This window comes from Cryptomeria japonica, chromosome 1, assembly GCF_030272615.1.
Source record: "Cryptomeria japonica chromosome 1, Sugi_1.0, whole genome shotgun sequence".
Lineage (NCBI taxonomy): Eukaryota > Viridiplantae > Streptophyta > Pinopsida > Cupressales > Cupressaceae > Cryptomeria > Cryptomeria japonica.
The window spans coordinates 152,344,952-152,359,267 of record NC_081405.1 but is presented as its reverse complement, the minus strand read 5'-3'; the positions used below and the strand labels follow the sequence as shown (position 1 = coordinate 152,359,267).

The 14,316-nt window shown below is 35.7% G+C and overlaps 1 protein-coding gene across 4 annotated transcripts in view; it reads left to right on the top strand.

The window, feature by feature from the left end:
* Nucleotides 1–14,316, top strand: part of LOC131079723 (putative transcription elongation factor SPT5 homolog 1) — a 44,107-nt gene that overhangs the window by 14,228 nt on the left and 15,563 nt on the right. For all 4 annotated transcript variants that reach the window (XM_058017753.2, XM_058017752.2, XM_058017755.2 and 1 more), the window contains exons 4-19: nucleotides 8,771–9,012; nucleotides 9,120–9,275; nucleotides 9,358–9,516; nucleotides 9,604–9,687; nucleotides 9,804–9,874; nucleotides 9,984–10,341; nucleotides 10,446–10,601; nucleotides 10,867–10,964; nucleotides 11,064–11,112; nucleotides 11,214–11,369; nucleotides 11,495–11,638; nucleotides 11,748–11,850; nucleotides 11,948–12,109; nucleotides 12,198–12,246; nucleotides 12,349–12,446; nucleotides 12,705–12,783. In XM_058017753.2, the coding sequence (XP_057873736.1) occupies nucleotides 8,771–9,012; nucleotides 9,120–9,275; nucleotides 9,358–9,516; nucleotides 9,604–9,687; nucleotides 9,804–9,874; nucleotides 9,984–10,341; nucleotides 10,446–10,601; nucleotides 10,867–10,964; nucleotides 11,064–11,112; nucleotides 11,214–11,369; nucleotides 11,495–11,638; nucleotides 11,748–11,850; nucleotides 11,948–12,109; nucleotides 12,198–12,246; nucleotides 12,349–12,446; nucleotides 12,705–12,783 (2,164 nt within the window). The remainder of the gene's footprint in view (nucleotides 1–8,770; nucleotides 9,013–9,119; nucleotides 9,276–9,357; nucleotides 9,517–9,603; nucleotides 9,688–9,803; nucleotides 9,875–9,983; nucleotides 10,342–10,445; nucleotides 10,602–10,866; nucleotides 10,965–11,063; nucleotides 11,113–11,213; nucleotides 11,370–11,494; nucleotides 11,639–11,747; nucleotides 11,851–11,947; nucleotides 12,110–12,197; nucleotides 12,247–12,348; nucleotides 12,447–12,704; nucleotides 12,784–14,316) is intronic.

Below are 14,316 nucleotides of genomic sequence, written 5' to 3'. Positions count from 1 at the left end.
CTTGCTCCTCAGAAATTAATCTACTAAGCCAAGGCTTTAACCTTTCAACAATCAGTTTAGTGATAATTTTGTAGATCACATGACACAGAGCAATGAGCCTAAATGAGTTAAGGGAGTTGGCACCTTCCTTCTTAGGAATGAGAGCAAGAAATGTGGCATTCAGGGCCTTTAAGCATTTGCTTGTTCCTAAAAGATTCCTGCACAACTTCAAAAAGATCTATCTTGACAATACCCCAAAAAGCTTGAAAGAACTCTATAGGGAAACCATCAGGCCCGAGAGCTTTTCCTTTCTTCATACCAAAGACCACTGCCTCAATCTCAAAAAGAGAAATGGGTTTAATGAGAGCCTTATTCATTTTCGGAGTAACTATGGAAGGGATACAATCAAGCATCAATCCCTCCTCAGCACAAACAGGCACAAAATCTTCTTTGAACAAATTCCTAAAGAATCTAATGGCTTCCTGAGCAATCTCCCTATAAGAGGAAACCTGAGTCCCTTCCATCGTAATAAGAGAATTGAGATTACTACTATGTCTTCTGTCCTTTACTGAGCTTTGAAAAAAACTTGTGTTTCTATCCCCTTCTTGTAGCCAATCAATTCGAGACTTCTGCTTCCAATAAAAGATTACCAAAACTCATCCTATTCCACTTTTTCAGCCTATACTTAACATGTTGCAACTGCCTGTCAAAGGAAAACATAGCCGTACCTTAAGTAGGCTTCCCTTCCCTCCACCATTCAAACATATGATCCTGAAGAGACGCCTCCCTCAGCCACATAAGCTGAAACTTAAACGATGGATTCTTAGTTCTCCTAAACTTAGTGGCCGACAAAAGGATAGGCCAGTGCTTTGAGCCTCTCCAATCCAAAATCTCCGAACGAGTAGTCCAACTATCCTCCAACCAGTAGCAACAAACCAAGAACTTGTCTAATCTTTCTGATATAGCATCAACCCCAAATCTCCTATTATTCCAGGTAAATAGACCATTTGAAGGTTGGACATCCACAAGCCTCAACATTCACTGTTACTCCTCAAGAGCCCCATAGAAGGGTCAAGCCTGGGAATGAAACCTTCCTGTCATAAGGGTCCTCTTTAGACCCCGACCTTTATTTCGAGCTTTAACCGGGATGAAACCTTCCTTATCCTCCCTCATAGGAGCTTTCCCTTTATCTTGTTTAGGGGGTGGATTGGCTGTCCCATATTTAAAGCCCCCTACTGATTTAGATTTGGGACACATCTTCTGTAGATGCTTGTATTCATGACAAATTTGACAACGAAACGACAACGTTTCATAATCAAGCTGTTGAATCCATGAACTAATCCCAATCGAAGTTCAATGGAATCAGGCAGGGGTTTGTTCAAATCAATTTCCGTACAGACACGAGCATAGGTAATTACCTTCTTTTCCATAGTCTAACGTGAGGGGCCTATTGGCTTCCCCAATTGAGCTGCAACCAAATCGAAGATGTCCTCTCCAGAACTCCAAAGGAAACCAAGGAAGCCTCACCCAAACAAGAACCCTCGAAGGAAGCTCTTCCGTGGGGTTAAATCCTACATGCCAAGGTTTGATAAAAAGACCAACCTGATTATAGAAATAAGGGCCCCCTTTGAACGCCTTATTTCTCTCAGTCAAGCATGAGAATACTACCAAAAAATCGCCATTTGCAGCTAACATCATGCCCATTCCCCCCTCTGGATTCCAAGTCCTTCGAGCCCAAGATTCCAAGAAAGGCAAGGACATCCGAATCCCCATAAATTTACTGATCAAAGCATGCCTAGACAAATATTCAATGTTCTCCTCAACCGAAGCTGGAGAAATCACAACAACCGGCCTGCTGTCACTTTTCGCCAGGCACCCATTAACCTTCGTTGGTCTGAAACCTACAGCTTGGGCAGAATGTTCATCCATGTCCGAACTAGCGAAGCCAAACATCGGATTCTCCCTCATGCAAGGAGAAGAAATATTGCTTGTCAAAGAATTACGAAATGTTATGCTCGAAGAACCCATGGTTCCTTTTTGGGCAGCCATGTAAGGCCCTCCCACGAAAAAATAGCAACCACAAACCCCCAAAATTGAGGGCACAAACTAATCAACCACAAAGATCGCAAAAAACACAAACCCTTAACTTAGAATTTCACCCAAAAAGACAACACCGAAGAACAAACCCCAGCAGGCACCACACAAAACCACAGTCCTCTCCAAACACCGAAACCCCCGAACAAAGAGCAAGCAAAACCATGAACCAAGGCACGAATTAGACAGGCCCCCCCGTCTCCACGCTCCCCCCTGCCAACACCTGATCTCCCCCACCCTGGGCGCCTGCAGCATCCGAGAAAGAGTACGGCTAGGGCATAGTTGCCCTAGCCCGAGCAAAAAACCACCTCCCGCTCGACGCCATCATCCTTTGGACAGCAATTCAAACACATATCTTATTAATGGAGGATGAAATTTTATGATAATTTTTTTTTTTGGAAAATATTTATATAAAACTGTTTTTTATATGCAACTTCTAAATATTATATTTCTTGTCACATTGTCATTGCCATTGTGGTTTTCGTTTTTGGTAGCATAGCTGTCCACGAGTTGGCACTAGGATTAGAGGTGTTGAAATGGCCCAACCTCAATGTTTTTACGTTAAGATTTCTGCTACATTACTATGTGTTGACTATCTAGAAGATGTCAGGGATTTATTATTTTGTGTTGATTTTGGATAGAACATGATTTATTTGATATGATGCCATTTCTTTTGTGTGTTTGTATTCAAATGTTACCATAGGACTTGAGGATTTCTTTTCTTCAGTTTTGATTTCATATAGGCTATGACCCAATGTGAAAGGTGGCTTGTGGAGGCCATGAGCTCTACAACATTTGCCATTTTTTTCCTTAAATTTTGTTTGTATCTAGAATGATCAAATACTAGGTTTCTTTAATCTTCTAAGATATTGTAAATTTGGACAGTGTCTAGTCAGTTCCAGGCGCTTGAGAGAACAGAGGTCGGTTATAAGAAAGCCCACTACTACAAGATTATAAATCCTAGTGTCAAATAGATAGGAGATAATTCAAATTTTATATTAAGAAAATGAATTTTTCAAATGCCTCAGATTTAAGAAATATGGAGTTATATCATCTATTAAGTTTTAGTAGAACAAGCTCCAAATCAGGAGAATACCCTGTGGCAAGGATGTAAAATAGATCCTTCTTGGTTCTGTTCGCTAGAAATCTTCTTACAGTTATTTACAATCATGCTATATTTTACCCTTAAACCAAATAGAATAAAACTATGAATCTATTTAACTATTGCTTTGTTCTATAGTTGCAAGTTTCATGTTTATATATCGTGAAATTTTTGCTTCTTCTTAATAGCCAGCCAGAAATATGAGAAAAATGAACAAAATTTAGGGATCATTTTCAACACTAGGGCAATAAAACTAGCCAGATAGTTAACCTTAGGTCCCTTCACATACATAAAATTTCGAACTTGGTGCACTATATCATTCATCTGATGCAAGCTGATTGTTTTAATCGTGTTTGTTCATCTATTCTCGTCGTTAAAATATGACGTATCATTGGACTTCTCCTTTGTAAATCATAAATAGTTGCTTTGAGGATGTTAACTATTTGAGGTATAAATTTATCTCACCAATTTAGTAGCTTGATTTCTTTATCATCAAGTGTTTGATATTTCTGTCAAATTCAAAAAGTTTTCACAAGGTAAATTTGTCTTACTAATCTATGCCCATTCCCTAAAAGTTTAACGCCAAAGTTACCATTTCCCTTAAATTTCTTAAATAACATTTATGAATTGATTTGTTTTTAAGGAAATGGTGAGATGCACGTCATACACAATTTAGAAAAAAATAGCCAGCTAAAATCATGTGTTTATTCGAAGTATGTTTTTCTCTATTGTGTGGCTTTATTCCCCCCACACTTCACTCTACACCCTAACATTTGCTTAACCAAAGGAAAATTATATTATTAAAATATATAAAAAATGTCATGCATACAATAGGGAAGGTGATATATTAAGGTTGTGTCAACATTTTAAGGATAGCACGTTGTTGGCGAATTATGTTTGGGGTACCATGCCATTTGATTAAGGATATGATATTTCACCTTTGAGACCTCTTCAGTGTACCCATTGCATATTTAAGGAAGGATAGCGTGTCCTTGGGGAATCATGTTTCGGGTAGCATGCCATTTCATTAAGGATATAATAATTCACCTTTGAGTCCTCTTCAGTTTACCCATTGTATGTTTACGAAAGAAAATATATCCATCTATATATCATTATCTCTACCTCTCTCTTATTCACTCCATCTATCTTGTTGTATGTCTCTATCTCCCTCTTGATCCTCTCTATCTCTGTCCCTAGCCCTTACTATTTCCCTATACCTTACTCTATCTTTAATTTGTTGATTTTTTTCAGATATAAATAATTGCTTTGTTTTGAGTTAACCTTACACTAATAGCTTAAACTAAGAATTGATAGCAACAATTTGATACTTGACATTACAATTTAAATTTTGACAAGTAGGTTTTATCTTTTGGTGTTTCTCTTAGTGGAAAGAAACCCCCCAAAACAATGGTTGAAAATGATCCAATCCCTAAGTTCTTCCAATAAGTGTGTATCTTTAAGATAGGTGTTGTTCGTGAAGTTGTGTTATCTAAATCCACTTAAGTGTTAGCTTTAAAATTCCTTGATTCATCTGTAGATAAAATTGTGTCTCAAATAGAAAATTCTTTTGTGGATAATTTTTTCATCTTTCTATCCCCATCTCTCCCTCACTCTCTCTCCCTTTTGCAAACATAACATTAGCCTATTGGTAATGGAACTTGATTATCTCCCTGGGTTAGATACATTGTTTCAGTCTTGTTTGGATCCGTAGTTGATTTGAAGCTATCAATTATTTATTAAGACCTTTTATATCTCTCTATATGCCCCTCTACCTATATCACTCCCTTTCTCCCTCTCTCTCTCTCTCCCCTTCCTTCCCTCTCCCTCTCTATATGTTGAGGTATCTCTCCTCTTCCCCCCCATCTCTCTCTCTCTCCCCTCTTATCTCTCCCACCCTCCTCTACCCATACCTCCCTCCCTCCCTTCGTATCCCTTTCACTTCCCATACCTCTCTCTATCTTTTTTATCCCATATATCTCCATCTCTTTCTATTTCCCTCTCCCTCTCTATACTACCTCTCTGTCTCTTTCTGTATATCTCTACTTCTCTCTATTTGTTCCTCTCTATCTCTCCCTTTGTATCTCCCTATCTCAATTTACCTTATCTCTCTATCTCTCTATTTATTTTAAGGTAAATACAATAGTTCCAATTGATATCTTTCGACATTTCTTTAGATAGATGTATTTAAGATATCTATACTAGTTTATAATATGATGATTATATTGTTTCATAATAAATATTAATTTGTTATATATTATATTGTTTTGTTATTTTAATATTTATAGTTTAATTTATACCTAATAAATTTAAATGTTTAATAATAAATGATATATTAATTAATAATTTATATTAATAATTTAATATTGTATTTAGGTTTATGTATGTATTTTTGATTTTTATATGTTTTTTGTACAGACATACCCAAACATAAAATTTGCTGCACTGATGTACTCTCACCCGATTCGGCAACTCAGCCCAACATATATGTCTACAGCTCTAAAGTATATTTTGTACAAGCTGGCCGTGTCCATTTTGCAGAAGATCCAAACATTCTTACAAGATGCATTACACTACTGTTTGTTGCTTTCAAACAACAAATGGGGACAATACAGATTTTTTAACTAGTCTTCAAGAAATGCAAAGGCTGCAATCTACACGTTACCTCATGTTAAATTTCTTTTTGTTTGTCCATGCTTGCTCTAGAGTGAAGTTAGCGACTTGAAAGATACTCAATCCATAGGAAAAGTTTGGATTAGTAATTAAATGTCCATACGAATGAAAGCTACTCACCTTCATCTCCTTTGCAAATTAAGTAAATGCTCTATCCAAGTATCAGAAGACGCATGCATTGATGATTTGACATCCTGTCTTAACAGTTCTATCTTTGAACTAGGTATTTTGGTGTGGTTCTTTTCCCTTTTCCCTGTTACCATGCTCACTCTTGCTTTTGCCATTCTTTGGGTGAAGTTGAGGATGGATCATCTAACACCTTCCATGCTAATATTCTCCAATCCTGCAATGAGAGCAATAGTTGTTATTTTTACATATGGTAAAATCAACTGTTTGTTACATTCTTTGTGTATGTCTCAAACTTTCTAAAGTGTCCTCTTTTGATCTCTCCTTCTTTGTTTTCTTGGGGTGGAATCTTGGTCCCCTCTTCTTGTTCAGATTGCTGCTCTTATTTTGGAGTCAACTTTCAATTGTTTAGAAGCTTTACACAAACAACAATGAATAATAGAGAAATTTTCATCTACCTTGAGCGATCATTTGATTTGTGTATGGTGTAGACCTTTTTTTTAGGCATTTATTGATTTCCATGCTTCCATAAACGAAACTCTGAAATGGTAGTCTTTCCTTCATTATGATGTGTTAGAATATTTGTTGGCTTTCTTTGCATAGTCCTCTTCTATCATATCCTTGGTAAACTTACTAGTAGAATAATCTGTCATGCCCTGCCTAGGGTTAATCCAATTTGCAGCCTTAAAAAACAAAAAAACCTGGGCATTAGCAACTAGGGCCGACTAAGCCCAGGAAAACAAATAATTATTGGCGGATTATTCTAAAATGCCGACCCAGCTAGTAAGGAAAAAAAAATGTCAACAGTTCTAAGTGGCCAACCAGGTTAGGGAAATTAGCAACATCTAAATAATAAGGGTTTCTTTAGGGCCGACTGAAAATTGATAAAGGCAGTGCTCAGCCTTGAAAAGGTGTAACCCTTGCCAAGTGTAAGGGATGTTATTGAAGAGGTATGATGGGGTTTAAAAGGAAGGAGAAAGCATTCAGATTCGGAGAGGGAAAAAAGGATAAGGAGCAGAAAATAATATAAGAAGGCAACAAGTAATGAGTATAAGGCAGTGATCTAATTTGAAGATGCAGAAGTATATATATGTACCAAGTCACAGAGTTCGCTGAATTTCAACCATGAAGTTCGAAATTCAGCGAACTTTAAAGCATGACTTAAAATTCGTTAAAATTCGTGTCATATTCAAACAGGTATAGGGCATATTTTTTTTTTCAATAAACTGTATTCAGAAAACGTTTTTTTACCACTTCTATTTATTGTTTTCCTCATTTGGGCAGTTCAAGGCACGGACATAGAAATCTCTCTGGCGGGGATTGGGGGGAGGTTAAGCTTAACAAATTATTGCCAAACCTGCGCATAGGTGGAGCCGCGCAACATAAGCGAATGAAAGTTTTGTGCGTTGAAGTGATTTGGCATTTTTAATATTTCTTAAATGTCTGATTTAAATTAAAATCGTATTAGAGTTTTCCTATTTAAAGAAAGTCGTATGTAGATTAATATACATGTTACAAATATGTAAAGTTATGTCTACCTACTATGCACATCTAATATAGTTACTCGAATAATATATATTAAAGTTGTATATTTGATATATTTATGATTTATATAGTAATAATATTAAAATTAAAATTTTAAACTTATTTATATTTTAATATTTTAAAATTTATTATAATATATAATATATTCAAATTTAATATAATATTATTTTATTTTTTAATTTATTATTTAAATATTTATAATTTATATTTAAAAAATTAAATTTATATAAGACAAATTTAATCCGATTTTTTCTTTCAAATTTTTTCTTTGTCGAATTTCATTAGAATTTTATTGTTGCCGAATTTGAATTCAAACTCGAACCTTGTGACTTAGTATATGTATATATGTATGCACTTAATAACTAGTAGTATGACTCCCAAATTGCAGCAATCAATTATGGCAGGGTAAGGAAGGGAATGCAAGGAGGGGGAATGGCTCTAGACTCCTCATTAGGTACACCACCTCATATGAGATGGCGAAAGGTCACATGAGCCATGGGGTACCTTGTTGCAGCTTCTTCAACCTCTATACTGTTCGATTGTTGGGATGAACTCAAGAGAGTCTCAATCATAAGAGGGTGAAGAAGGATAACATGATGAGGGAGAATGGCTGTGGATGCCTCATTGGGTACACCACCTCATATGAGATGGCGAAAGGCCACATGAGGCCGAGAGGGATGGGATTTCCGCTCTTGGGCCTAGGGTAGGGGATCCGTTAGGGAACCCCACCATGTCTCCTTATCACATGCCCCGTTATGGTTGAACTCCACACAGTAGATTAGATTTGTTATATGTTTATGAATATATGTTTTTAACCCTAGTAATGGATTTATCTTATGGATTATATCTTCAATATTTGTTAACATGATTGCAGGTTTCCAACACAAATTTATCTTATCTTATCCTTGGGTGAAAATTATATCTCTAACTATGTAATGTTCCTTGTTTTATTGGATTTGTGAATTTAGGGCAAAATATAAGGTGATCCAGAAAAGGGACATTACATAATCATATTTTAAATCACTGTAGAAAATATAAGTTTGGGATGGTTCACATTCTTCTTCGTAGACTCCTCTTTCTCTTTTTGGATTTTTAATAGTAGCTCATTTTTTGCCATCAATTCTTGTTGCAATTGCTCAATGATTCAAATAAAAAAATCAGATTGTTCGTTCTCTTGGTGCTCCTGCAACTTCATGAGTGTTTCTTGCTGTGACATATTCTTGGATTCTGTCCTTATTAATCATTTTGGAACAGATTTTATTAATGATGCTGGTGCTGAACTACAAGATGAAGATGACGCACGGATTCATCGCCGACCTTTCCTCCCTCGAGATGATCAAGAGGAACAAGATGTGGAAGATCTTGAAAGGTTGATACAGCAAAGATATGCAGCACGCTCAGATCATGTTGAATATGATGAAGAAACCACAGATGTTGAACAACAAGCATTATTACCATCTGTGAAGGATCCAAAGTTATGGATGGTCAGATGTGCGGTATGCTGCATAGATTTAAGTTAGGCAACCATGTCATTATTCACATTTATGCTCACAAAGGATTTGAATTGAGATACTTACCTGATCAAATTTATTGTTTGCTTTAGATCGGTCATGAACGTGAGGCAGCTGTTTGTCTTATGCAAAAGTACCTTGACCTGAAGTCCCAGGGGACAGATTTACATATTTCATCAGCTATAGCTCTTGATCATCTGAAGAGCTACCTTTATATTGAGGCAGACAAAGAGGCACATGTTCTTGAGGTAACACAATTTGATTATGCCTGCTCCTTGTTAGCCGGTTTTCATAGTATTTTGTAGGAATCTGAATGTATGATCTCTGCAGGCATGTAAGGGGCTACGTAATATTTATTCTCAGAAAATTAAGCTTGTCCCCATCAAGGAAATGACAGATGTACTCTCAGTAGAAAGTAAATCTGTTGATCTTTCCAAGGATACATGGGTGCGTGTGAAAATTGGAACATACAAAGGTGATCTTGCAAAGGTGAGTACGTGTTTTGAATACTTCTTTATTTGATACTGTTCATTTTATAGTCTTTGATATGTCAGCTTAATGTTCATTATTGCTCAGGTCATGGATGTGGACAATGTGAGGCAAAGAGTAACAGTGAAGCTGGTTCCTAGGATAGATTTGCAAGCCATGGCAAATAAATTGGTAAAGTGTGGCTATCCTATTGCTTAAGGCATAACAGAAATATTTTATAGCTTAAAAGATGAAGTTGCTCTTTTAAACATTTGCTTACACCTCACAAGTCTGCACCTTATATGCAGGAGGGAAAGGATGTAGGGAAGAAGAAGGCTTTTGTCCCTCCACCTCGCTTCATCAATATGCGTGAAGTCAAGTAATTTACTTTACCAATGCTGTTATTGAAAAAATATTTTTTCCTGGAGAATTGTAAGTTCTAGAGGATTGATAAGTATTATTCAATGGACCATATATATTTTGCTCAGAGACATGCGCATCCCCGTTGAACGAAAACGGGATTCAGTTACTGGAGAGGTATTTGAGACAATTGAGGGTATGATGTTCAAAGACGGATATGTCTATAAAACTGTATCCATGAAATCTATAAGTTCCCAAAATATTCAACCATCATTTGACGAGCTTCAAAAATTCCAAAAGCCTGGAGATGATGCAAGTGGTGATGTAGCTGGCTTGTCAACATTATTGGCCAATCGAAAGAAGGGTCATTTCATGAAGGGTGATGCAGTTGTTGTTGTTCGAGGAGACCTAAAAAATTTAATGGGATGGGTGGAGAAAGTAGAGGAGGATAATATCCACATCAAACCTAAAGAGAAGGGCATACAGGTATTATTAATTCAACTAGATGCTTTTCTCTCATGCTATTAAATTTTTTTTTTCAGCTCACAGGGTTGAAACTATGCAATGGTTAATACTGTTTTTCTGTTCAGGGAACTTTGACGTTCAAGGAGAATGAGCTCTGCAAATTTTTCAAAGCTGGTGATCATGTGAAGGTTGTGAGTGGCAACCATCAGGGTGCTACTGGCATGGTTGTTAAAGTGGAAAATCATGTTCTTGTGCTTGTATCTGATACAACCAAAGAAGATGTGAGTTGCTTTTATGTTTGATATGAATCACAGTGATGCAAATGTGTTTTCTTGTCATTGTTCAGTAGTTGGAAGTTATCTAGTGTATCAGTTTTTGACTGGGTTTAAAGATCTAAGTTATAGGCAACACTCTTGCCTTGCTATTTTTATTACTTCATATATGGCAGATCCTTTAGAGTTACCTCTGTATGATAAAATTTTATCTGATTGATGTTATTTGTTTCTGTTATGTTTAAATATAAACACTTTTGTGCTTTGCCTACAGATTCGTGTATTTGCTGACAATGTTGTTGAAAGCTCTGAAATAACTTCGGGGGTTACCAAACTTGGAGACTATGAACTTCATGATCTTGTGCAACTTGAGTGAGTTGAAGTAGAAAAATATACGAGATCCGTTTTGGTTTTTTTTCATCGCTTCATTTACTGCATTCAAATTTTAATTAATTTATTGGTGCCTTGCAGTCACACAAGTTTTGGTGTAATTGTACGTGTGGAGAGTGATGGGTTTCAGGTACTATGACATTGGCTGAATTTATGAATGATATAATTTCATTATACATGTTCCTTCACGATGTTGAAAGGCTTTTATGCTCAACATTTGTCATCTGGTAGGTTTTGAAGGGTGTTCCGGAGAGAGCAGAAACTGTCACTGTTAAGTTGAGAGATATTCGAAAGAAACTTTTTGACAGAAATTTCAAAGCACAAGATCAATACATGAATACTGTCTCTCTGAAAGATGTCATTAGAATTCTTGAAGGTCCATTCAAGGTGAGATATTTGTGTTCTATACTGATTTGTTATTTAAGGTTCATTTGGAGCTTCACTGCATGACACTAAGAGGTATGTTGGTTATATTATCATCAAGAATATTTTCTTTATCATTTTTGTATCAGGGCAAACAGGGATCGATTGAGCACATGAATAGAGGTGTTGTTTTCATTCATGACCGTCATCACCTTGAGAATGGTGGATACATCTGTGCACGGGCTCAGTCATGTGTTGCTGTTGGTGGATCACGGGGAGGAAATGAACGAGATGTGAGTATACCTCTTTTTGAATGCATCATTTTTTTTATGTTACTGTTTCTTGAGTTGATTCGTTCATATGATATAAATGATAAATCATCTGATATATCTGCCTTTGCAGAACAATGGCTCACTAACTTCAAGATTTGGATCACTAAGGCCACCATCAGGATTAATGCCATCTCCAAGGAGGCCACCTCGTGGGGGCAATCCCCAATATGAGGGTAGGTACCTCATATATTCAACATTAGTTTGGTGGATGCATTAGTGTCACATTGATGATTTACTTTAATGTATACTGTCAATTTGCCAAATCTGCAGGTGGAGGACGAAACAGGGGTGGAAGGAGGCATGAGGATATCCTGATTGGAAGAACTATTAAAATCCGCTTGGGCCCTTTTAAGGGGTATCGTGGACGTGTTGTAGATGTACATGGTCAATCTGTGCGGATTGAGCTAGAATCTCAAATGAAAATTGTTACTGGTATGTGCTGATAACATCAATTTTGAGGAGTTGTCATGCTAAAATTTTCTGTTGTTTCTCAATCAGTGACATACCAACTGTTTTGCAGTCAATCGTGATCATCTATCTGATACAGCCACAACAGCAACTCCTGCGAGGTATGTCTGGTTGCATTTTATTTTCAAGCACCTCTTTCGCAAGTGTAATATTTGCATTTTGTTGGAGCATCTAAATTCATTTTTTTTGTTTACTTTTAACAGAGATTCACCTCGATATGGAGCTGGAAGTGAGACACCAATGCATCCTTCAAGAACACCAATGCATCCTTACATGACTCCCATTAGGGGTGATCCATCAGGTAATCATCCTATTTTAATGTACAGTTGAGAAAAACCATTGGCTTTGATGTGTAGTACATCTACCACTGCAAAACAAATGAAATAATGCATATGAAATTGTGTTGTTTTATAAGTTCTGATAACTAGGCAGATAAGAACTGGCACTGGCTTTTGGCATGTGAGGTTGTTGGTAATTTTTATTACACTGCAGTTCTTATCCCCTGCAGATATGAAATATTATGACTTTTGGTGACAAACTCTTCCCTTGTTTTTTGCAGCAACCCCTATTCATGATGGTATGAGAACTCCTATGCGGGATCGTGCGTGGAATCCTCTTGCAACAATGACTCCTATGAGGTATGTATTTCAATGATCTGTTGCTTGTCTCATACCATCTGTCATTTCACTTGTTTTTCGGTTTGATATCATGTCTTTCATTTATATAGTCCCATTGACATCATATTTTAAATCCCTTGCTGTCTTAGTTGCATGTGTGTGATTACATTAGTCTGGAAGTGCCATAAACATTTTATACCAGTAACAATTACTGTTGATGTGCCAATATGGCCAGATGTTCCCCAAATCATGTTTTTTCCCACAAATGTTGGATCAATTGGAGGGACTTATATATAAAAAATGATGAAATTATTGAAATCAATTAAGTTTTACTTCTTATTTCTCAACATAGATCAGTCATAACAAATTTATATTGAATGCTTATATTAAATCTATTAATTAAAAGTCTAGTTACAGGAGCATGTACTCACTGAGCTCAGAGATTGAAATAAAAAACACAAAAATAGCAAGTTTTACAATAGTGATTCCACTTCACTACTTTCAAGATGTCTATTGACTAAACAGAGTTCAGGCCAGAATACCATTTTTAAACTGAAAGATGTGACAGTCAAACACTGAAGGGAGCAGACTCTTAACACACTTTATAAGCAACAAGCAAGACCTCAAAAAAGGTTCTTCAGCAATTGTAGAATTAAACTTTTTGCCCATATGTTTTCATTATTACAACTGTAAAATATTTTTGGCAACTTGAAACCAACATGCCAAGAGTGAATATAAAATATTGTGATCATTGACGTCTCAATGTTCGAGCTCGTATTTGTGTGCGTTCGTGAACAATAAAATTTGGATGAAGTTCGACAAGGACAAAAAAAAAAAAAATCATAATTAAATTTGCCTTAGTTAAATTTGATTTTTTAAAATATAAATAATAAATCGATAAAAATAAAATACTAGTTGAATACAGTATAATAAATTTAAGGACACGATAATGTAAAATATTTAAATATGTTTTAAATTTTAATTTAAATATTATTAATATATAATAATAAATATATTATAAGTACAATTTTAATTCAAATATTAAATTGAGGCATTGGATCAGAGAGAAGCTGATCAATGCAAGTTATTATTCTCGAAAGATTAATAAAAATTGTGCCTATCCCTCGCTAAATCTATCTGCTCCCATGGAGATGGTCAGGATAGTACAGTGGATGATTTCCCACACGAAAGGTAGGGCAATAGAATTTTGTTGGCAATAGTGAAATTTTGTTGTTTGATAGTACGCTCACTTTTGACTTTTTTGTTGTTTGATAGTACCAATATTTTGTAAGAATTACTATATCATTTTATTTCTCATCTTTTCTACTCACCAAAACAAATTATGAATAATTATATAAAATATGAAAAGTAACAATTTATATTCAATATTTTTTTTCCTATGACATATTCAGTATGCTATTTAAATCTATCAAACTTTATTGCTTGATTTTAATTATACTATATAGGCATTTGATATTATTATTTATTTGTTAAAGTCAAACAAGTTGAATTTATATAAATCTATTACTGAAATAAAATATGTCATTGAATAAT